Source organism: Saccopteryx leptura, chromosome 4, assembly GCF_036850995.1.
Source record: "Saccopteryx leptura isolate mSacLep1 chromosome 4, mSacLep1_pri_phased_curated, whole genome shotgun sequence".
NCBI classification, from domain to species: domain Eukaryota; kingdom Metazoa; phylum Chordata; class Mammalia; order Chiroptera; family Emballonuridae; genus Saccopteryx; species Saccopteryx leptura.
The window spans coordinates 30,476,928-30,502,492 of record NC_089506.1 but is presented as its reverse complement, the minus strand read 5'-3'; the positions used below and the strand labels follow the sequence as shown (position 1 = coordinate 30,502,492).

General features: G+C 37.4%; 1 protein-coding gene across 1 annotated transcript in view; it reads right to left on the bottom strand.

Annotated features, from left to right (window-relative positions):
* ADAM9 (ADAM metallopeptidase domain 9) overlaps nt 1-25,565 on the bottom strand; it is a 133,040-nt gene that overhangs the window by 75,758 nt on the left and 31,717 nt on the right. The window contains exons 7-11 of the mRNA XM_066380389.1: nt 22,367-22,432; nt 20,113-20,184; nt 17,581-17,750; nt 9,997-10,078; nt 8,954-9,087 (exon numbers count right to left, since the gene is read on the bottom strand). Coding sequence (XP_066236486.1) covers nt 8,954-9,087; nt 9,997-10,078; nt 17,581-17,750; nt 20,113-20,184; nt 22,367-22,432 — 524 coding nt within the window. The remainder of the gene's footprint in view (nt 1-8,953; nt 9,088-9,996; nt 10,079-17,580; nt 17,751-20,112; nt 20,185-22,366; nt 22,433-25,565) is intronic.

Here is a 25,565-nt window from a genome sequence, read left to right as displayed (position 1 = left end):
TAAAGCTAGAAAACACTTTATTAAATGAGACACAAAAAGTAATAGTGATAAAGAAACAGATTGATATACATGATGAGTACGTTAAAATGATAAATTAACAACTTTTCACTAAGTCATCAAAAAATTATAAAAACACTTCTACAAATCCATGAAGATAGATAACCAAATAAGAAAAAACTGGGGAGAAATCGAAGAGTATTTTCACAGACACAAAAAAAATAATCCAGTGACCCATAAATGTGAATAGGTGATCTAACCTATTCACAATAACCAGGGAAACACAAAGCAAAAACACAATAAAATTCCACTATATGCCCAACTTCTTACTGAAGTTTAAAGTAGATAATATCAATTGTTGGTGAGGTAGGTAAGGGGCATTCATTGTACCCCCCAACACATCTTTTCCACCCACCTTTGATTTCAGCAGAGTGATAGTGGACAGTTCCCCACAACTCCTACCTCTAAGCTTTTTCCTCAGGTGCAACTCAAAAGTACAGGAGAGCCTGACCTGTGGTGGCGCAGTGGATAAAGCGTCAACCTGGAAACGCTGAGGTTGCTAGTTCAAAACCCTGGGCTTGCCTGGTCAAGGCACATATGGGAGTTGATGCTTCCTGCTCTTCCTCCCTTCTCTCTCTCTCTCTCTCTCTCTCTCTCCCCTCTCTATAATAAATAAATAAAATCTTAAAAAAAAAAAAGTACAGGAGAGCTAAAGTCCCAGGAGACAACCCCCAAACCAAAGAATGATGAAAGCAACAAAAATGAAAATGTACTGCATTACCTATATCAGATTAACAAGCATCACAAACATAATGTCAACTAAAAAAGCCGCACCAATAGAAAACATACTATATATAGTAGACCCCCCTTATCTGTGGAGATACATTTCAAGACCCCCAGTAGACAGTCAAAACTGTGAATAGTGCTGAACCCTACATTGTCTAAATTTTTTCCTACACGTAGCTACCTATAATGAAGTTTATAAATTAGGGACAATAAAAGATTAACAAGAACTAATAATAAAATAGAACAATTATAACAATATGCTATAAAAAGCTATGTGAATGTGGTCTCTCTCTCTCAGAATACCTTATTACACTGTGTTCACCCTTTTCTCGCGATGACGTGAGATGCTACAATGCCTGCGTGATGAGATGAGGCGAGGTGAACAGGCTGGACAAAGGGATGGCTCACATCCCAGGCAGGATGGAGCAGGACAGTGTGAGACTTCATCACAGTACTCAGGACAGCAAGTTTAAAATCTGTGAGTTGGTTCTAGAATTTGCTATTTGATACTTTCAGTCAGTGGTTGGCTATAGGCAACCGAAACTGCAGTAAGTGACATCACAGAAGGAGAAACCACAAATAAGGGGCACTACTGCAATTCTGTTTATTAACCCTATTTAATCTATTCTATAAGTAGAACTCAAAATAGGTAAAAACTGAAGCAGAAATCCATTATTTAGGTGGCAAAACTGTAAAGAAAAGCAAGGAAATTGTTACCATAAAAATCAGGGTACTAGTTAACTTTAGGGAAAGGTGTGCTGGAGAAACCCACAGAAAGGATTTCTGAGGACTCGTAATGACTGGCCTTGGGTGGTTACACAAGTGTTCGCTTTATAAAAATGTGTCCAGCTATACATTTGTTTAGTTAGATTTTCTGTATGTTTTAATTTTCACAATAAAAATGTTTTGTTTTAATTTATCACAAGTTGTAGCAAAATACGAAGACTCAGCAAGAGTTATTCTTGGTGCTTCCCTCCCCGCAGCAAGGCTCAGTGGAGTCTGGTAAACCAGAAGAGGACTGAATCAGGACTGAGAAAGTCCCTCAGGAAAAAAAGGTGAATCTGCTCAGCCTTCTGGGGATTGTCAGAGATCAGAAAGCTGACATGGGTCATAGCTTTTATAAGAAGCAATCACCAATAAGAAAAAAGAATCAAAGATAAAGGCCACAGAGTAAGAGGCAAATCTGGGATGTAGAGCAGGCTTTCTCTGATTAACACACACACACACACACACACACACACACACACACACACGGATGATACAACAGAAAACACCACCGTTAATAAATCTAAGAATTTATTGCCAACTAGTGCAGCAAGTAAGTTCATTTCATCTAGGAATAGGCTAGAGTCATCTGTCTAACAAAACCCATGCAATAAATCTTAATTGTCAATACAACACTGTCTGTATGATGCCTGCTCTGTCCTCTGCCCAGAATACTTCTCTGTTCAATGCGGAAGTTAATGCAATGTCTCTGGGATAGTTTACATTTTCCTGAAGAGAAGCAGATTCCCCTTCAAGCAGTGAAGTTCTCACACTCTTTTTCAGAAAGTGGAAAACCTCCTATTCTCCAAAACTTAGTATCCCTAAATCTAGAAATCAATGTGCCTTCATTAGAAGTCATTTTGGACCAAACCATTTTAAGTACTGCCTCAGACCACAGCCTCAATCAATCTCTGTCATTGCTATTGCCCCAATTTTAGCCAACCATTCCTAAAGTGCTTCTGCACTAAACCCTATGAGCAGTGAAGTCCTGAGATTTAATTCCTTGCACAATCTCACACAGTCCCAACTGTCTCTTTGTACTGATACCTTTTGACTTAAGACCATGACCATCCTTGAGCCACGCCCCATTTTAACCCTATATGCCCAACATATTCCTTCTTCATACACCAAAGAACACTGTAACAAAGACAGAAACTCAAGTGGTGAACTTGTAAGCAGTGAATACTTACACTTATTCACTCTGCCCCAGAAGATAAATAAATAAATGACAAACAGGACATTCTTCCTTTTGCCCTCATTTTAACTTACTACACTAACATATAAAATTATTATTACAAGATCAATAAAAATAGGTAGAAACTCGCATACTAACTCACTACATAATCCAGAATCTCCCCAAAAAGCAAAGACAACAATGAACAAATATAAGTATCCTAAAATCCTCACTGGATTGCTAAATAAAGTGGGAAACTATTATGTACCAGTAGTAATGGGAAAATAATATCAAGGCAATCCACTCAGATCTACCTGAAATATAGTCATTCCCTGAAAAACTTTTTTAATAAATTTTAAAACTCCACAACAAAATTAACAACAGTAATATTTCCAACATACATTATCAGTTCCTAGGAACACGGTCCAGGGAACACTGGTCATAGCCATCACCTAAAGGTTCAGTGTTATTAAAATATTGTTATAACAGAGTGACAGCTACACTTCTTCTAGAACACTTCTATTAAATCATTTACTTTAGTTCCTACTTAGAAATAAGTGTCTTCTCAGGGCAAAATGATTCAAAAATGCAGAAAAGCTAGATGACAAATAAAAAATGACCTAAAAGATTATCACCAAAAGATACAACTAGTTCAACACTTTGGCATATAGCCTTCCAATCTTTTTTTCACCACATGTTTATATTTTTTATTCATTCATATATTCCTTCTTTCACATGGATAAATGCATTTTAAACCGACATATTAACAACCAGTGATTCACAAACCATCCCCTGCAGTGCCCTAGAGCCTCTAAGGAGGTGCCCTCAGGGGCGGGGCCAGCTTAATCATTAGGCACAGCACAGCGGGCACAATGCCTAGGAGCCATCATACTGTCAGTGGCACACAAAACTGTCCTAAGCTTAATTTCTTACAAAATCAGAAGAAGGAAAAAAAGCAGTCATAATAATGAATATTTAATAATAAATCTTGGGTTGTATTTATCTTTATACCAATGCAATCATAAAATATAGTTTTTAATATTTTTAAATGGAGAAAGGGGCTCACAAAAGCAAAGATAACCAGAACGCATGAAAATCATAATATAATCTGGGGCAAGGAGGGGCCGCTGGACAGTTAGAAAGGGGAGGGTGCTTTTCCTCCTCTTCCCACTTCAACCAGAAAAGCTCCTCTTACATATTTTATGTAATATAAGCCTCTAGATAAGAATACATTAGGTGAGCCTGACCAAGCGGTGGTACAGTGGATAGAGTGTCGGACTGGGACGCAGAGGACCCAGGTTCGAGACCCCGAGGTCGCCAGCTTGAGCATGGGCTCATCTGGTTTGAACAAGGCTTGTCAGCTTGAGCCCAAGGTCGCTGGCTTGAGCAAGGGGTCACTTGGTCTGCTGTAGCCCCCCCGGTCAAGGCATATATGAGAGAAAGTAATCAATGAACAATTAAGATGTCACTACAAAGAATTGATGCTTCTTGTCTCTCTCCCTTCCTGTCTGTCCCTTCCTGTGAGTCCCTTTCTCTGACTCTGTCACAAGAATAAAAAAAAGAATACATTAGGTGAAAAAAGGGGTGAGGGTTCCTCAGCTTAAAAGATAACTATGAAATCTACTATCAAAAAACATAATTTCCAGTACTATACAGTGTTACACTAAATAGATGTTTCATGGTTACCTTAAGCAATTATTTTTTGGACACGCTCAAGTTTTTACTGGTAAGCAATACTCTTCCAGTAAGTTCAATGGCCCATAAACTGTCATTCTACTATATTCTCAACATCTATCACATCTAACTTTTAACCTTTGCTCTTTCCCCTGCAGTCAGAGAAAGCTCATCAAGATTCATTTGCAGATTTTTGAACAGGCATCAAATGAGTTCTTATACTAGAATGGAGATAAATTCAGACCTCCTAGGATCCATTCATAGAGATCAAGAGGGAACCTTAAACACTTCATCCCTCTCCGTCCCTAACACATGTAGCCTCAGCATCACTATCTGCCTTTAGTTTACCAGGACAAATCTCATTACATCCTTTCCTTGCTTATGTCGATCACCATAAGAAGCTGCTGCTCCCTATGTAGGCCCTTGTCTCCTGCACTCTAATACGAGGTTTCACATGTATCTTGTTCTCTTACTATGCACTCTGGAATTCACCATCCATCGTCAGCTAAAACTGCTATATCCTCAACCTCTTCTCTAAAAGTAGAGTGCCTTCACCTTTAAGCTCTACTTGAAACAGCTATCCCTAGATTTCACAGCTTCTACTAGAACCATCACAAAAGGTGGCAACTTTTTTCCCACAAACCTTATATAACTATAAATGGAATCAGTGTTTTTCCTCTAGATTGCTGCTTCTAGGCCGTTCTTTCTCCCTCCTTCCTGAAATCTCCCAGCTTGAATATCATAAAATTAAATTGCCCACTCTCTTGACTATTACTAAGATCTAACCAGTCCCCCATTCACTCCCTCTCATGTCCTACTAATATTGTCACTCTAACACTATTCTTGCCTTAATTGCTGCTGATTTCAATATATAAGTAGATAATTCTATTAATTCCTTGGGCTCTAGTTGATTTGAACTCCTCTCCTCCAATGAGTTTATCCTCCACCATATCAACCACTCATTACCATGGTCTTAATGAACACATTACCATCACCAGTAATTATAATTTATAATCTCAACTTTATAAAATCCACTCTTCCTCTAATAAGCCTTTATACTCAGTGATGGGACTCAAATAATTTAACAACCGGTTCTCTGTCCTAATCACTGTTTTAAGTATAAAAAAAATGATATACTGAAAGGCAGTTTATTATTTCATGCACTTAATACTTAAATAAGAACAATAAAAGAGGTATATAAAACTAGATAAGAGTTTTAAAATATTAATGAAAAAATATTAAATAATACTTGACAAGAAACAATAAAATTGTTACTTAATACATTTCTACATTACTACTTAATTGGCATCCTCAGTTGTAATTTTTTCACCTATGGACAGAATGAACATTACCACAGGCACTTAAAATACGCTGTTGCACAGATGAACGTTAAGAAAAAAGTAAGAAATGGGCCCTGGTCGGTTGGCTCAGCAGTAGAGCATCAGCCCAGCGTGTGGAAGTCCTGGGTTCGATTCCTGGCCAGGGCACACAGGAGAAGCACCCATCTGCTTCTCCTCCCTTCCCCCTCTCCTTTCTCTTTATCTCTCTCTTCCCCTCCCGCAGCCAAGGCTCCATTGGACAAAGGTGGCCCAGGCACTGAGGATGGCTCAATGGCCTCCACCTCAGACACTAGAATGGCTTCAGTTGCAATGGAGCAACGCCCCAGATGGGCAGAGAATCACACCTACGTGGGCAAGCTGGGTGGATCCGGGTCGAGCGCATGTGGGAGTCGGTCTGCCTCCCTGTTTCTCACTTCAGAAAAAAAAAAAGAGTAAGGAATGTAAATTTGTGATTTCCACACTGGGCAGCTGGCCAGGTGCCCACCTTAGAGAAAACCCTGATTACAAGTGCTATTTTAACAACCGGTTCACCAAACTCAACAAAAAAATTAGGTATCAGTTCTGCCAAACCAGTGTGAACCAGCTGAATCCCACCACTATTTATACCCCAAAGCATATAATACACCTTTAATTCCACCAGGACAGCTAATCTATTGATACCTTTTCTTCTCATTTCCCTCCATCCCTGATGTCTTTTCTTTCCTAAACCCTATCCATCTTAAATATTATTATCCATCATTATAACTACTCCTTTGCATACAGGCTTGATTGTCTTGCCCCCCTCCTACTTCACTGTACTTGGCCTAATCACAGCTTAGTTAAATCTAACTCTCTTATGTATCTATGCAGTTGAAAGTGGCTGAACAAAAACACACAACTACACTGATTAATCACACTTAAAACATGACTATGATTCTCAAGTGGCCCTTTAAAGCTGCCCAGAAAACACAGTGAAACCCATTTACTCTCCCTTTCTACTATCCTACTATTCAGACTTTCTCCTATTTCCTGAAACCCCCAAAAGTTCCTCCACTAGCCTATCTTTCAGCTGATGAACCTACTTCCTATTTTACAGCCAAAACCGAAACACAGATTCCCACCGCCACATCTACCCATCTATCAGCAGCTACAGATCTATTCCTATTGCTACAAATAGTTTACCAGTGCACCATTAAAGCCAATGCCTCCGCTCTTGCCCCAGATCCCACAGCCTTCCCTACTCCAGAACAACTTCAGCAATATTCCCCTTGCTGTCCTGTATTATCAATTTATCCCCCTCTACTAAATTAGTCCTATTAACGTACAAATCTGCTACAATTTCTTATGTCTTGGGAAAAAAAAATCTATCCTGACCACAGTCCCTTTGTACTTGCTCTTTCTTCATATATCCACACAGCTAACTTTCTGTTCTCCTCCTTCAAGCACTTGGTCTAACGTCATCTCGAAAAGCTCACCCTGACAACACGAATTTAAAATTGGAACTGCCCATTATCAGCACCACCACCCCTGACCCTCCCCATCATCCAATCTGCTCTGTCTTATTCTCCATAGCACTTACCACCTTCTAACATTCTACATTATTGATGTATTTATTATGTCAATCGTTTGCATCCCCCATTAAAACGTAAACTCTATAAAGAACAAGTTTTTATCTAATTCACTGAGATATTCCTAGTGCCTAAAACAAAGTCTGGCACAAAGTGCTCAATAAATATTAGATGAGTGAATGAAGTATGAGTCCCTCTTCATTGCTTCACACCACCTTAAATTCTATAATAAACGATAGCACAGTTTCATGGCATTCCTTCCGCTGAATGTTCGTTCCTCTTTTCATCTTCATCTGTTGTTTTATCTCACTGTTGATTATTTATTTCTTATTCCCTGAATTTATGTCTTCTCCAAATTCACTGCCAGCCAAAGCAAACAATAAATTTACTTCCCTCTCCTACAGAAAATTTTTTACAAATATGACTTTTCTTGTGAATATAATTTTTATTAAGTACAGTTATTTCATAAGCACTATTCTAATTCTCCCATATCTATTTTTCAGCCTAGATTTTGCTCAAAAACAGATCAATTCTGCAGTAAATCCTGCTTGAGTGCTTACCCTTTATACCAGGATATTATTATAATTATACTCTCAGATATAAACATAAAGTGCTGGCTAACAGAAGTTTTTAATATTCTTTCAGTGCCCCTGAAACTTCAGGAGAGTAGGAAAGGGAGTGAATCTTTGGGGCCATGGATCGCCCCCATATGAAATCTTCCTCTGTGTTTGTTAAAGATGGACATCTTTCATATCTAATATTTTCTCTGGCTCCGCTTCTGTTCCACGCATGCATTGTGACTATGTCCAGATCTCTGCTTAGCATGACGGCCTAGCAGAGTGCTAGGATGGAAACCTGTTGCCTTATGACAACTCCGCATCAGAAAGAAGCCCAACAACTCAACGGTTCTTGTTCACCTTTAGACCTTCAATTGTAATTATTTTTGAACTCTGGAAAAAGAAGGGGTTCTAAGATCACAGGCTCTGAACCCAGACTTCCTGAAATCAAATCCCAGTTTCACTACTTTCTTAGATGTGTAACCTCAGTTTCCTCATCTACAGAGACATCGAAGTACCTACATCTCATTAGGTTGTTGATCATTAAGAGATTAGTACCTTTTAAGTGCTTAGAATAGTGCCTGATACATAAAAAGAGTTCAGTAAATGTTAGCTCTCCTTTCCCCTCTTTGTCTTGCTTCCCACCTTTATCTACGTAATTAGAGATGTTAGTAGGGCTATGTCAGGATGTGTTCTTCTGACAGTGATACAGGACTTTCTCAAAGGGTCAAAGGGTTGGTGAGCAAATGCTTCAAATAGCCCTTCATTCTATATTCCAACCTGACTGAATCTAACTGAATCTAGCAGAAACCCTTCCCTAATTTCTGATTCAGATGTACATTCTTTCATGTTCCTATATCTTTTGGTCTGTCAATTGGTTTAAAGAAGAGTATAGCTACATACTTGTGCCTACATAAATGTTTCTTGCTGAACGCTCTGTGAAATTATTTGTTTGTTTTAAATAAACTCTCCTTGTTGTATCATGTAATTAATTTCATGGTAGCCAAGAATAATGTTTCCTGCTTTTTAACAGAGACATGAAAATATCCCAGAATTTAAGAAGCGCTGACGTACAAGACAACATTAAAAAGAAGAAAGAACCCAATTACTCACGATGCTCCTGAATTCATAATGCAGCTCTTTGCTCCACAAATACAATCTCTCCCATCATCATGATTCATTCCAAGGTTATGTCCCAACTCATGAGCAACAATAGATGCAAATGTCTCCACCGTGATTTGCCCAAACTATCCAAACACAAGAAGGTATTAATTAGGTTTCTGAACAAAAATGATGTTTTGTTTGGGAGATTATTTTTTTCACAAAAGGAAATCTATCAGTGCAACATTGACAGTTGGTATGATAAATCAAGCATCCAACATCAGTCCTTATACATTTCAGTCTAGTAAGAAACTCGTGTGACTCAATATACTGATAATGAAGATAGACCTTCTGGCCCTGGCTGGTTGGCTTAGTGGTAGCGCATAGGCCCAGTGTGTGGAAGTCCCAGGTTCAATTCTCAGTCAGAGCACACAGGAAAAGTGACCGTTTGCTTCTCCACCCCTCCTCCTCCTGCTCTCTCTCTATCTCTCTCCATCTCCCATACCAATGGCATAAATGGTACAAGCAAATTTGGCCCCAGGTGGGCCCTCAGGATGGTTCCATTGCCTCGCCTCAGGTGCTAAAATAGCTCAGTTGCCGAGCAATGGAGCAGAGGCCCCAGATGGGAAGAGTATCTCCTGGTAAGGGGTTTGCTGGGTAGATCCCAGTCAGGGCACATGCGGGAGTCTGTCTCTGCCTCCTGTCTCTAACTTAAAAAAAAAAAAAGAAAAGACAAACCTTCTAAGCAACAGATCAAATACTTTAGCATCAGTAGATTATTCTTGGTGGTTTATGAAAGAACTAATTCATGGTTCTAATTTAATTTTTTAAATAGTCTATTTCCTCATGTATAAAAAGTGAGGAGTTAAGAAACACATAATAAATAGTAGAGTACTTAATCCAGTCTCTAGAGAATAAATTCATCTGCAACTCCTACACTGTCCCTCATAATATCCAAACACAGTTTAACGAAGGGAGGAAGTATAGAGTCAATAAAAGCTCGAAACTATCCTAATGCAGCTGCCCAAAGGTGAAGATCAAGAACAAAAATGTACCACGTTGATGCCGCCTGCGTGGCTCCTCGAACACACTGTCCCCACAAATGCCATTCCTGCAGTCCCACCGAAACCCTTCTTCCTGAAGGAAAAGGTGAAAGTTATAAAAGTGCTTGTGGGGGAAAGGAACACAATGCCCCTATATCTCTGGGTAACCTTAAATTGGATTGTTAGAACCTACAAAAACTGAGAAAATGGCAAAGTTGAATAACATTTTAAAGTCAGAATACAAAAAAAGCCTTCTCTCTTTTATTATCAGAGAATGAGATTAATATTACAAATTCATTTTTTAGAAAATAAAAACACGTTTCAGATACCAAATCAAATTTTTTCGACCTTCTAGTGAAAAACCTCCCTAAAATGCATTACATTTATTCACTCAAAAATTCTAGTGAGAAACAGGTCACACATTCAATGAACATATGCACACAGGAGGATGCAGGGCAAGGAGCACGGGAACAGAAGGGCACGGAGGCCTCCACACGGTGCCTCACTGTATCTCAGGACCTACTCCCTCTGCTGGAGCTCTCGTCCCCAATATATGCCCCTGACTCATTCTCTCACCTCCTTCAGGTCTCTACTCAAAAGTCATCTTCTCAGTGAGATCTTTTTTTTTTTGCCATGTTTCCTAAAATTTCAACTTTACTCCACCAATACTTTTTTTTCCCCTCCTTACCACTTATCTTTAGTTAACACATTATATGTATTTACTTATCTCATTTATGGCCAATCACCTCCACCAGAATATGGACTCCATGAGAGCAAAGTTTTCCTGTGATGTCCACTACTATACCCCAGTGCCTAGGGTATACTCCTAATAAATAATTTTTAAATGAATGAATAAATCCTTCTCTGGAGCATCTGATCAGCTAGGAGAAAAGAACTCAAGATAACGACATAAGGGAATTTCCAAGAAAACACTTCAGCCAGATCACTATATAGTGGACTCCAAATTCCCTAAATCCCATACATGAAGTCAATCTTCCAAAAGGCTTTTCAGCACCATTTTAACCACAAACGAAAAACCAGAGGTCATTAGACATTTGAGAAATGCCTATAACACAACAGATGGAGAACACAAAGAGGAGAAAGACAGCTTGTTAAGTGTGCTTGGGCAAGGCACAGGGAATAATACACTTGATGCGTGTGTTCCTTTGTCTTGTGTGAGCTAGATGGCATGCTCTATGATATAAGGAAACTTTTAGGTGCAGTTACACTAAAAATTAATAAAAGGATCAGGACCAAGACTTTGCGGTTATAGAGCCATAAAAATCCATTTTGGGGACCCTAGTCAGTAGCCCAGTAGATAGAACATTGTCCTGGTGCACCGAGGTCACTAGTTCAATCCCAGGGTCACCAGCTTGATCCCAGGGTCATTGGCTTGATCTCAAGGGTGCCTGCTCAATCCCAAGGGCACAGGCTCAACCTCTGAGGTCACAGGTTAGAGTCCTGGTCAGGGCACACATGAGAAGCAATCAATGGCACAACTAACTGGTACAATGAGTTGATGCATCTCTCTCTCTCAAAAAAAAATCCATTTTGGCATTTTCAGTGCCCTGCTTTAATTTAACTCACATATCAAAAGAAAACAAAATAAATCAAGGGAAATTTCTTTTGTAAAATTTGAGTTTTAGGTACCATCGACATTGAGGGAGGCAAAAAGTACAATATGAAATAGAACATTTTTTTGTAAAAAGTCTGTCAAGCCAGAAAACATTTATGAAGGATAAAATGTTTTAAATATTGTTAAGTGAAGGTTTTATTGTAAGCTTTTGGAATGTACTTGTATTAAGTGATGTATAGAAGTTTAAGTTTATTATGGTATCATGAAACTGCTATATAAAAGAAGAAAACTTTGCCAAGCATCTTTTCTCTGACCACAGTAGCATGAAACTAGAAATTAACTACAATAGAAAAACTGAAAAACAATCAAATATATGGAGGCTAAGTACCATGTTTTTAAACAACCAATGGGTTAACAATGAGATCAAGGAAAAAACAAAAAGTTACCTAAAAACAAATGAAAATGAACATACAACAACCCAAAACCCATGGGATACAGCTAAAGCAGTCCTGTGAGGGAAGTTCACAGCATTACAGTCATACCTTAAAAGCAAGAAAGATCTCAAATTAACAATCTAACCCTATATCTAAAATAACTAAAAAAAGAACAACAAATTCAGCCCAGAGTAAGTAGAAGGAAGGAAATAATAAAGATGAGAATAGAAATAAATAATATAGAGACTAAAAAAAAATACAGAAGATCAATGAAACTAAGAGCTGGTTCTTTAAAAAGATAAACAAGATTCACAAATCTTTAAGTAGACTCATCAAGAAAAAAAGAGAGAGGACCCAAATAAATAAAATCAGAAATGATAGAGGAGAGGCAACAACTGACACCACAGAAATACAAAGGATTGTAAGAAAATACAATGAATAACTATATGATAACAAATTGAACAATCTGGGAAAAATGGGTAAATTCCTAGAAACATACAATCTTCCAAAACTGAATCAAAAAGAATTAGAAAACTTAAATAGACCGGTTACAACTAATGAAATTGAAGCAGTAATCAAAACCTCCCTGCAAACAAAAGTCCTGAACCAGATGGCTTCACAGGCGAATTTTACCAAACATTTGAACTAACACCTATCCTTCTCAAACAATTCCAAAAAATTCAAGAGGAGGAAAGACACTCAAGTTCTTTTTACAAGACCAACATGATCTTACTTACAAAGCCAGGCAAAAACACTACAAAGAAAGAAAACCATAGAAAGAAACCAGTGGTAGTCAACCTGGTCCCACTGCCCACTAGTGGGCATTCCAGCTTTCGTGGTGGGCGGTAGTGGAGCAACCAAAGTATAAATAAAAAGATAGATTTAACTATAGTAAGTTGTTTCATAAAGATTTATTCTGTCAAACTTAGCAAAAATCCGACATAAAGTACTTGGTAAGTAATTATTATTATATGCTTTAACTTGCTGTAACTCTAAAGTTACTTCCCTACTTTATAAGTCACCATTACTGTGGAACTGGTGGGCGGTTAGAAAATTTTACTACTAACAGAGATACAAAAGTGGGCGGTAGGTATAAAAAGGTTGCCTACCTCTGCCATAGACTAATATCCCTGATGAACATAGACACAAAAAATTTCAACAAAATACTAGCAAACCAGATCCAGCAATACATTAAAAACATCATACATCATGATCAAGTGGGATTTATTCTGGGGATGAAGGTTGGTACAATATTTGCAAATTAATAAACGTGATACATCACATAAACAAAATGAAGGTTAATAATCACATGATTATATCAACAGATGCAGAAAAAGCATTTGATAAAATCCAGTACCCATTTATGAGAAAAACTCAGCAATGTGGAAATAGTGCAATCATTTTTCAATATAATAAAGGCACCTATGACAAACCCATAACAAACATCATACTCAGTTGGCAAAAACTACAAGTGCTTCCCCTAAGATCAGGAACAAGACAGGGATGTCCACTTTCACCATTCTTGTTCAACACAGTACAAGAAGTTCTAGCCACAGAAATAAAAAAAGATGAAGAAATAAAAGGCATCCAAATTATACAGGAGGTAGTAAAACTGTCCATGTTAGCAGATGACATGACATTGTACATAGAAAAACCTAAAGACTCCACGTTAGCAGATGACATGACATTGTACATAGAAAAACCTAAAGACTCCACCAAAAAAAACTACTGGGCCTAATAAATGAATTTAGCAAAGTGGCAGGATACAAAATTAATATTCAGAAATCAGTGGCATTCTTCTACACCAATAATGAACTCGGAGAAAGAGAAATTAATTATTGTGACAAAAAAAATAACAAAGTAAGGTACACAGGAATAAATTTAATCAAGGAAGTAAAAGATCTGTACTCAAAAAACTACTGGACATTGAAGAAAGAAATTGAGGAACATACAACTGCAGCATATACTGTGTCCACAGATAGGAAGAATTAACATCATTAAAATGTCCAACTACCCAAAGTAATCAATAGATTTAGTGCAATCAATGCCTATTAAAATACCAATGACATATTTCACAGATCTAGAACAAATATTCCAAAAATTTATACGGAACCAAAAAGGCCCCACACAGCCTCAATAATCTTGAGAAAGTAAAACAAAGTTAGAAGTAGAACAATAACTGATACCAAACTATACAAAAGGCCACTGTAATCAAAAGAGCTTGGTACTGGCCAGGAATATCAATCAACAGAACAAACATGAGCCCGGAAATAAACCCACACCTTTATGGTGAATTAATATTTGACGAAGGAGGCAAGAGCATACAGCACAAATAGCAGACAGTATCTTCAATAAATGGTGTTGAAAAAATTGGACAGGTACATGCAAAAAAATGAAACTAGACTACCAACTTACACAACAATAAACTCAAAGTGGATAAAAGACTTAAATGTAAGTAGCAAAACCATAAAATCCTAGAAGAAAACATAGGCAGTAAAATCTCAAACATCTCTTGCAGCACTGTTTTTGTTGACATATCTCCTTGGGCAAGGGAAACAAAGAAATAAAAAAACAAATGAGACTATATCAAACTAAAAAGCTTTTGCACAACAGAACAATAAACAAAATGAATAGGGATCCCACCGAATGGGAGAACATATATGCCAATGATACATGTGATAAGGGGTTAATTTCAAAAATATATAAAGAATTCACATAACTCAACACCAGGAAGACAATCCAATTAAAAAATAGGCAAAGGACCTAAATAGATACTTCTTTAAAGAAGACATACAGATGGTCAATACACATATGAAAAATGCTCAATGTCACTAATCATCAGAGAGATGTAAATTAAAATCACGATGAAATACCACCTCACAGCTGCCAGAATGGCTTTCATCAATAAATCAACACACAGCAACTGCTGTCTAGGATGTGGAGAAAAGGAAACCTTTGTGCACTGCTGGTGGGAAAGCAGACTGGTGCAGCCACTGTGGAAACCAGTGTGAAGCTTCCTCAAAAAATTAAAAATTGAACTGCCCTTTGACCCAGAAATCCCACTTCTAGGAATATATCCTAAGAATCCAAAACACTAATTCAAAGGAAGGTATGATACGCATTGCCATGATTACTGCGGCACTGTTTGCAATACTCAAGATCTGGAAACAGCCTGGTGCCCATCAATAGATGACTGGGTAAAAATGCTGTGGTACATTTACACAATGGAAATCTACGTGGCCACAAAAAAGAAAAAAATTTTACCTTTTGCAACAGCATGAATGGATATAGATATTATTATGCAAGTGAAATAAGCCAGAGAAAGACAAACACCATATAATCTCATTTATATGTGGCATCTAATAAACAAATTAAACTGACCAACTAAATAGAAACAGAGACATGGATACATAGAAAAGACTGACAGCTGTCAGAGAAGAAAGGGTTTGGGGGACTGGATGACAGAAGTTTAAAGGTAAAAAAAAAATAGGAAACACATAGACACAGATGACAGTGTGGTGACAGTCTGAGGGAAAGTGGGTAGGGAGTATGTACAGGTGGGCAAAGGCGGGAAAATGGGGATGAAGGAGATTTTGCTCAGAGCAATGGGCTCACGATGCAGTGCTCAGATGATGTTTAACTGAGTTGCACATCAGAGTCCATACCCCAATAAATTCAGTTTAAAATAAATGAACAAATAGAGATCAAAAGTATGCTAATTACCTGACCAGGCAGTGGCGCAGTGGATAGAGCGTTGGACAGGGATGTGGAGGACCCAGGTTCGAGACCCCAAGGTTGCCAGCTTGAGTACGGGCTCATCTGGCTTAAGCAAAAACAAAGCTCACCAGCTTGGACCCAAGGTCGCTGGCTCGAGCAAGGGGTTACTCAGTCTGCTGTAGGCCCACGGTCAAGGCACATATGAGAAAGCAATCAATGAACAACTAAGGTGTTGCAACGAAAAACTGATGATTGATGCTTCTAATCTTTCTCCATTCCTGTCCGTCTATCCCTATCTATCCCTCTCTCTGACTCTCTATCTGTAAAAAAAAATAAAAAAATTAAAAAAAAAGTGCTAATTGCATGGGATCACTGTAAGAATTAAATGACATAATGGGGGCTACTTGAAGTACATTATATATACTCATCTTTAAAAAATAATAAAAATAAAATAAAATACAAGTAAAAAATTAGAAAATTTTAAAAACATACATTGGCAATATTTCATAGAGAATAGAAAAACTATTCTATCCATGAAATAAAAACTTGATTATATAAAATATATTTAAGGGAACAAAAGAAATCTATTAAAAATAAAAATAAGCCAAAAACTAAAAACTCCATAAAAATCTTAGAAGATAAATTTAAGAAAATATCCCAAAAAGTAGAAAAAGACAAAGGGAAAAAAGGAGGCAAAATATAATAAAATTAGAGGACAGTACAAAATTTAATAGCCAAGTACAAAGAATCCCAGAAAAAATGAATGATAAAAATAAGGAGCATAGCCTGACTGGGGAGTGGCACAGTGGATAGAGAACTGGACTGGGACGCGGAGGACCCAGGTTCGTGACCCCGAGGTCGCCAGCTTCAGCGCAGGCTCATCTGGTCTGAGCAAGGCTCACCAGCTTGAGCCCAAAGTTGCTGGCTTGAGCAAAGGGTCAAGTCAAAGCACGTATGAGAAAACAATCAACGAACAACTAAGGTGCCACAATGAAGAATTGATGCTTCTCATCTCTCTCCCTTCCTGTCTGGCCCTCTCTCTGTCTCTGTCACAAAATAAATAAATAAATTAAATTAAAATGATAAAATAAATAAATAAATAAAGTTAAAAAAAGGAAGATGAGATCATCTTCAAAACAATTTGAGAAAAGTACCTAAAACTATAGGACAACAGTTTCAAGATTGAAATTACCCACCAAGCACATAGCACATCAGTGACAAAACACCTCCAGCCAAGCTCATCATCAAGAAAATTAAGATGCTGGGAACCAAGAGAAGATCTTAAGATTTCCAGAGAAGAAAATGGTCATATACAGAAGATCAGGAGTCAGAACGATTTAAGGCTTCTCAAAAGTACTACTACATAGAAGTTAATAGGTACCAGATTCATGCCTTCAAAATTCTGAAGAAAAAAGATTTCATGCCTTAGAATTTCATACCCATCCAAATAATTTTTTAAGTTATAAAACACTCTAGAAAGCATACCTCTGTAAGCCTGAGTTTCATAAGGCCCCAGGATAATCAGAGTTCAAACTGAGATCATTTTAAAATCTGACATGCAAGAGGTCACAAGTTTTCTTTCCATTTAGTCTTTCACAAGATGTAACTAGCAAACATGCCATACCAAAACAAGAGAGTAAACTGAATCCAAGAAAGAGGAAGAAGGACATGGGATAAAGGTGACAAGGAGTCCAAAACAGAAGAGAGGTTTCATTATCATACTCTCATTTGTCCTCGTGTATGAAACTAAGTTTCCCTTAATTTCAGAATGCTCAAAGACCTTAAGAAAATATGATCTTAATAAAAGAAAACAAATAAAAATGATTATTCTGACCATGTCATTAATAGTACTTCTTCAAAACCACTTACAGAACTAGCTGTGCACTGTCATGTCGCCGACGTGTTATAAGGAACTTTTCCCGCCATTGTACAAAGTTCCCCAACACATCACCAGCACCTCCAACAATGCTGATCAGGTTTCCATTTGTCCAAATCTCCAGTCCCACTAGCACAATTCGAATATTTAACATAATATACATCTAGGAAAAGAACAGAAATAAAAGTATAAAAATGTATTACAGAATATATCTCTTAACTTACAATGAAGTAACATACCTACGTATATTAAAAACAGAACTCTTCCCTTCCAAAAAAATATTTCCTTCAATATAATGAGTCAAACTTCTCAAGGGTCTCAGTTACCTCATCCACCAAAATAAAACAGAAATTCAAAATAATCCTTTTATCTTCCCCAAGAACCTCTGAGAGGTGTTATATAGTGTGTCCATAAAGTCATGGTGCACTTTTGACCGGTCACAGGAAAGCAACAAAAGACGATAGAAATGTGAAATCTACACCAAAAAAAGGAAAACCCTCCCAGTTTCTGTAGGATGATGTGGCAGCATGAGCGCATGTGCAGATGATGACGTAACACCATGTATACAGTGGAGCAGCCCACAGCCATGCCAGTCGAGATGTGGACGGTACAGAGGAAAGTTCAGTGTGTTCTGTGGCTCGCTAAATTCAAATCCGTGACCAAAGTGCAACGTGAATACCTGCACATTTATAACGAAGCGCCACCACATAGGAATAACATTACTGGGTGGGATAAGCAGTTGAAGGAAACCGGCAGTTTGGTGGAGAAACCCTGTTCTGGTAGGCCATCAGTCAGTGATGAGTCTGTAGAGGCTATACAGGATAGCTACCTAAGGAGCCCTAAAAAATCTGTGCGTGAGCCCACATCGAACTGCACTGAATAGGTATGAAACTGGGAGAGTTTTCCTTTTATTTGGTGCAGATTTCTCATTTCTATCATCTTTTGTTGCTTTTTTGTGACCGGTCAAAAGTGCACCATGACTTTACCGACACACTGTATAATAATAGTGAGCCATATTACCTTTGTGGACCCTGAGAAAGAAAATATCTACTAAAAAGGGCTCCTAGTGGCTAACTGGGCTCAAATTTAAAAGCAGAGCCTAGCAGCTGCTTCTAAAAAGGAACCTCTCATGTAAACCTCGCTTCATAGAGAAGCCTGCACTAACCTGCCTGCCTGTACTGTGCTCCTGCCATCTGTGCCATCTTTTTTAAAGGAGTTCCTGTAACTATTCCAATCCACTGCACTAAGGCTTTCTCCATCCAATCAGAGCTGTGCAGTTGGGTTCCCATCAGCTTCTTCACAGACCAAGAAGACTACTCTTCACAGAGTAGTTCCATTCTGATCAATCAGGACAGTGCTTTTTGAACCAATCAAACTGTGAGGATTTAGAGTCCTCATTTGCATAAGGATGGACTAATCAGGGACCAGGGACAGGCACTTCTGTTTTTATATGTAGCTCTTCTCTTACTTAGAGAGCAAACTTTCTATTTCCACGGAAGAATGAAGATTGTATTTCCTCACTGGAGTTGAAACACCAAAGAAATCTCACTGGAATAGAGCAGAGCAGATCAATGCAAAATGGAACAAAGTAGAGCAGGTATGTCTAGCTACAGAGGGGCCTTGCTCCAGGGCACCTCACAGCCATGCTGTTTCACAGATGTGCTGCTTCATAATTGAGCTGTAGCAGTATTTAGCTGCTGTTCTCATAGCTGTGCTATATCACAGTTGAGTTATTTGCAATGAATAAAGTTTCCTTCATTACTGCACCTCAAATTGGAGATTCCTGTCAGCACTGAATTGGCATCAGTGACCATCAGTTGGCAACTTTCTAAACTCTTATCTAAAATTCTAATTACATGTACCCCACAGCTTTCAGAGAAAGGATTCCAGCACTTGTATCCATCTCATAGAAACACTGTAAGGAATAAATAGGTTCATAAATGTAAAGCACTTGGCTCAGTTTCAAGAACATTATAAATGCTCAATAGAATGCTACCATCATCATTATCACTATCATCATTATTATTATGCTTGCTATTAATCAGAGAAATACCTTGTAGATGAAATTATCTTGTAAGAACATTTATTAATTTTCAGTATCTCCCACTAAATGAATAAACCCTAAAATCTTGTCTCACTCTCCCTCTTTCACACAAACACACACACTGTCATTGATACTGTCATATCATGGTTTCAGAGTAAGAGGCAGCCTTATTCAAAATAAGGTTCTCTCAGTAAAAACTGAAAGATCTTTTCATAATGCCAAAGTACCTTGGTCTATCTACTCTAAAGATAAAGTAGATGCTAATGTGAAATCTCGTTTGCCTTAAAGTGTTGCCACAATAATACTTTCCTTTCAAACATCAAAATCGTTACAAAACAAACTAAAAAACAGACCCCCTGAAAGACTGAGTCATTTAGGCCTTAGGATAATAGAGCTGAAAATGAGACAATTTATAAATTCTGTCCTGAGACTATGAAAGGATCTGATAAAATAACCCCAACTGATATAAAATACAACTTACGCTATCCAAGTAGTTTGCTAAACGAATCATCTCTTCTCTGACTGCAGTCTGATTTCTTCCCATCATGTCATACTGAAAAGCAAGAGAAAAGTAATCATCACCAAAGTAATTTCAGAAAAAGAAAAAATTCTGTAATCTTTTATAATGAAGATAAAAATCCAATATTTCTGCTGAATCAAAAACCGAGGCTAATTTAGACATTCATTAGCATTCCAATTTAATAAATCTAAAACATACATTTCAGTGATAAATGGGAATTAAAAAAAGAAACAGGTACACGTGTGAAATGAATAATAATGAAAAAGTACTGAATCATTTTCTCTAAATTAACACAACTTCAAAATGAATTTTCCTCTCAATATTTTTATTCATCTTAATGCAAAGTATTTTCAAGCAATTCACAAAGATAGAGTTTAAAAATAATTAAAATGGATAAAGGAATAAAAACAATCTAAAGGATTTCCTGATTCCTTAGGCTAAAAGTATTACCAATAAACCATCTCTAAACTCGGAGCTAAATTAATGAGAGATTAACCAATGTTCACTAGTTGAAACATTACATGTAAATAAAATATAGAGACATTTTAAAAGTTTAATCGTATTAAGCCAAACAGAGGATATGACTGATTCTTTCCTTTGGGAACCCAGCTAAAATTAAACATTCACCCTAACATTATTTTCATACAACCAACTTAATAAATAATGAGAAAAAAATTTTTAAGAATGTAGCCCTGGCCGGTTGGCTCAGTGGTAGAGCGTCGGCCTGGTGTGAGGAGGTCCCAGGTTCGATTCCCGGCCAGGGCACACAGGAGAAGCGCCCATCTGCTTCTCCACCCCTCCCCCTCTCCTTCCTTTCTGTCTCTTTCTTCCCCTCCCGCAGCTGAGGCTCCATTGGAGCAAAGATGGCCCGGGCGCTGGGGATGGCTCCTTGGCCTCTGCCCCAGGCGCTGGAGTGGCTCTGGTAGCAACAGAGCGACGTCCCCTGGTGGGCAGAGCGTCGCCCCCTGGTGGGCGTGCCGGGTAGATCCCGGTCGGGCGCATGCGGGAGTCTGTCTGTCTCTCCCCGTTTCCAGCTTCAGAAAAAAAAAAAAATGTATGGTTTTGCTCTATGATAAGAGCATTAATATCAGAATATATCAGATCTTATCAGTTAGGCATTTTATCATGATTCTCCTTAAATAAGAAAAATAAATTTGAGTACATTTGACAAGGTTAGGTTAAAATGAAATTATTTTTATTTTGAACCACTTTGCACTAGTATACAACAAATCTATTTGGAGAAAGTAATAAAGAAAAACATTTTATATCTCTGTTTTTATCACTTATCCTAACACTCTACAGAAACTTTTTACCCATTAGGTAGGGCAGTGTTCATGCTTGTTCACATTCCCTATCCTTCTTCCTTCTACCACTTGAAGGTAATGAACTTCTAAGAACAAATCTAAATATCTCTGTCTTTAAATAAATATGGCTCCTTCTCCAAACTATACACAATAATAAATTTTGTTTTAAACCATACAATCCTTGAAACTATCTCTGCAGCTTATAAGAAAGGAACTGCCAATAATGTAAGGTTTCTACAAACACCGTTTTTACACAAACAACAAAGCTGGCAGTAAAAGTCAGACTTTAATCTGTTATATTATAAGGCAGCTATATTTAAAACTGAAAATTCTATAAATGCTGAAATAGATGCATTACTTTTCTTGTTAAGCACAATTCCTAGTGTGAATAAGGAAAATCCCTGGTATTTTCCTGAACAGTGACATTCATACTAAATGCTAAGATCAACTACTCTTCTCTATTCCCTTCTAACACATGCCAGGATCTGGAAGCTTCTCTCTCTTAAAGTGAAGTATTGGTTAGCTAAAATTCCAGACAGCAAAGCAATTTTATTATGCAATAAAGCAATATCTGATTCACTGGCTACAGTCCTTTAAAGTCATCTGAAAAGATCTCAAGACTCTGAGGCAGTCTAGCTTCACTTAAGAAATCCAACATGAGCAAACACCCCAAAATAACAGGGGGAAAAAAATCACCGGTAAAAAAATAAAGTTAGACATGGTCCTATTTGCTATATTCAGCCTCTAGTGGTGTTATGAATATGTTGTAAGCTTAAAGGGAAAAAGCAATTTTTGTTTTTAATTACATTTCAGAAAAATCAATACAAATATATTACAGTTTATATTTCTTTCATGGGATGCTCACTTCTCATCCGCTTTTCCTGAAAAAGAAAAACTGTCACCAATCCTACCCTTTCCTTGTCTACGACAATGAACAGCTCCACATAGCGGGTCTGGGGCAGCACAGCTCTTCTTCTCTGTCAAAAACACAAACAACATGAAGGCAAAAAAATAACTTAGAAAGCTATACTATTTTCATACGTAATAATGTTACCCTAATCTCTAGTCAGGTATTTCATGTTTGCTAAGGACATCATAAAATTATATTACATAACAAATCCTAGGTCATAAAAAAAATAGCATGGATTTTTGTAAAGTGGGATCTGCTATGTTCACTGATCTAAGAAAAATTCTATTTAAAGATATGAGTTAATCAAGTTTACAAAGCAGAATTATTGATTTTTAATATCAAAACCACACATACACACACACACACACACTAATAGGAAACCCTATTACTGTGTTGAGAGATGAAGAAAGAATATCCACTAATAACTCAGAGCAGAAGTGAGCAACCTTTTAAAGGTTTCCACTTAAAAAAAAAAATTAGTTTTGTAAATTTGCATAAACGTAAGTAAAGAATAGAATAAGCTGAAATTTTAATGTTTTCCAACAATTAAACTTAAAAGTAACAGTGCAGTAATCAAGAGTGGATAGTAGAAGAGGCAATGAAAATAATGCAATAAACTCGTATGAGTTAATGAAAATATACTAGAAGAGGCAATGCCTCTTCCAACACTGCAGCATCATGCCATATGTAGAGTTTGATCTATACCTAAAAACATCTTAATCTTGTCAAAAGGAAGCCAGGAAATCCTAATGAAGACTCAAAACAGGCATATAAGTATCCCAGGAAGTCATCTGAAATAAAGTTTTAAAACCCAATCTGTCTTTCTGTTTCTCCAACCCAGGGCTCAAGAATAACCATTTCAATTTGTGTAAAAGGTATCCAAAAAAAAAATTCTACTGTTCTATGAAAGACAGTGTGATAGACTATGTAGCAATGATAATAAAAAATACAATACTGTTTAGGATTTAAGCCCTAGTTTCTAAACCACATAGAAGTTCTGTATTCTACTGGGTGGCAGAAACTGTATATGATTCATATAGTTATCACCTAGTACCTATCATAATGCCTGGCACATAGTTGGCAAAAACACAGCAATAAGTATTTGTTTAATACATAAATACATGATTTTTTAAAACTTTAGTCTGTGTCCATTGATAGACAAATGGATAAAGATGTGGTATATACATACAACAGAATATTACTCATCCTGGCTGGTTGGCTCAGTGATAGAGTATCGGCCTGGCGTGTGGATGTCCCAGGTTCAAACCCTGGTCAGGGCACACAGAAGAAGCAAACATCTGCTTCTCTACCCCTCCCACTCCCCCTTATTGTTCTCTCTGCCTTCCCTTCCTGCAACCATGGCTCCATTGGTTTGAGCACATCGCCCTGCACACTGCAGATGACTCGTGGAGCCTCAGGTGCTAAAAATAGCTCAGTTGCAAACATGGCTCCAGATGGGCAGAGCATCAGCCCCAGACGGGAGTATGAGGAGGATGCCAGCCAGGGTGCATGTAGGAGTCTATCTCACTGTCTCCCACCACTCACTTGGAAAAGAAGAAGAAAAAGAATATTACTCAGCCATAAAAAATAATGAAATCTTGCCATTTACGACAACATAGATGGATATAGAGGGTATTATGCTAAATAAGTCAGACAAAGACAAATACTGTATGATTTCACTTACATGTGGAATGTAAAAACAAAATAAATGAGCAAACAAAACAGAAAAAAACACATAAACACGAAGAACCAATTGGTAATTGCCAGATGAGGTGAGGGAGAGGGATGGGTGAAAAAGGTAAAAGGGATTAAGAAGTACAAATTGCCAGTTACAAAAAGTACAGTATAGGAAACATATCAATAATATAATAATAACTATGTATGGTGCTAGATGGGGACAAGGCTTACTGGGATGATCATTTCACAAGGTATATAAATGTCTAATCACTATATGTATACCCATAATAATATTGCATATAAAGACTATACAATGCCGAGTTATCTCAACCCAAACAGACCTATTCCAAAGCACATCATAATAAAATTGTCAAAAATCAATGACAAAAAAAGACTCCTCAAGGCAGCTAGGGAAAAGAAGGAACATATAAAGGAGAGCCCATTAGGTTATCATCAGACTTCTCAGCAGAAATTCTAGAAGCCAGAAGACAGTGAACCCAAACATTCAAAGTAATGAAAGAGAGGGATTTCCAGCAAGAATACCACCATATTTTTCACTCCATAAGACACACCTGACCATAAGACACACCTAAGGTTTTAAGGAGGAAAATAAGAAAAAAAAATTCTGAACCAAATATTGTGTTAAAACATTTAATAAAATACTGTATTTTTCACTCCATAAGATACACAGGCATTTTCCCTTCCACTTTTGGGGGAAAATGGTGCATTTTATGGAGCGAAAAATATGGTATATGCATCAAAGTTATCCTTCAAATATGAAGGAGAAATAAAAACTTTTGCAGACATACAGAAGCTGAAGTAATTTATCACCAGAAAACCCCCACAGCAGGAAACACTCATGGGGGTTTATTTGACTAGACACAAAGAACAAAAGAAATCAAAACTACAAGTAAAACTCTAACAAGGTCAGGATAAAAACAAGGATAATCTGTGACAACAATAACATAAAAGGGAAGAGGATAAAGATCTGCAGTAGCAAAGGAGGATGGAGTGTAGAAGCACTCAAAAGACAAAAAAAACAAAAGACTCTAGTACACTAAACATTTTTCTCTTAATAACCTAATGGTAACCACCCATGAAAAAGCCACCACTGAAATACACAGCTTAAAAAAGAAGAAACAGGGAAGGAAGTATGAAATACCACCAAAAAAAAAAAAAAAAAAAAAAAAAAACAACTGGCAGAAACACAAAAGAGAAGAACCAAACAAGACACAGGGCTACCAGAAAACAGAACACAAAATGGCTATAGAAAATCTTCAAGTGTCGATAATAACCCTAAACGTAAATGGACTGAACTCACCAATAAAGAGGCAAAGAGTAGCATATTGGATCAAAAAGCAAAACCTAACTGTATACTGCCTTCAAGAGATATTGTACATCTAAGCTGCAAGGACAAAAGTAGACTCAAAGTGAAAGCATGGAAAACGATTCTCCAAGCAAATAATATCCAAAGAAAAGAAGGTGTAGCCATATTTATATCTGACAATGCTGACTTCAAGACA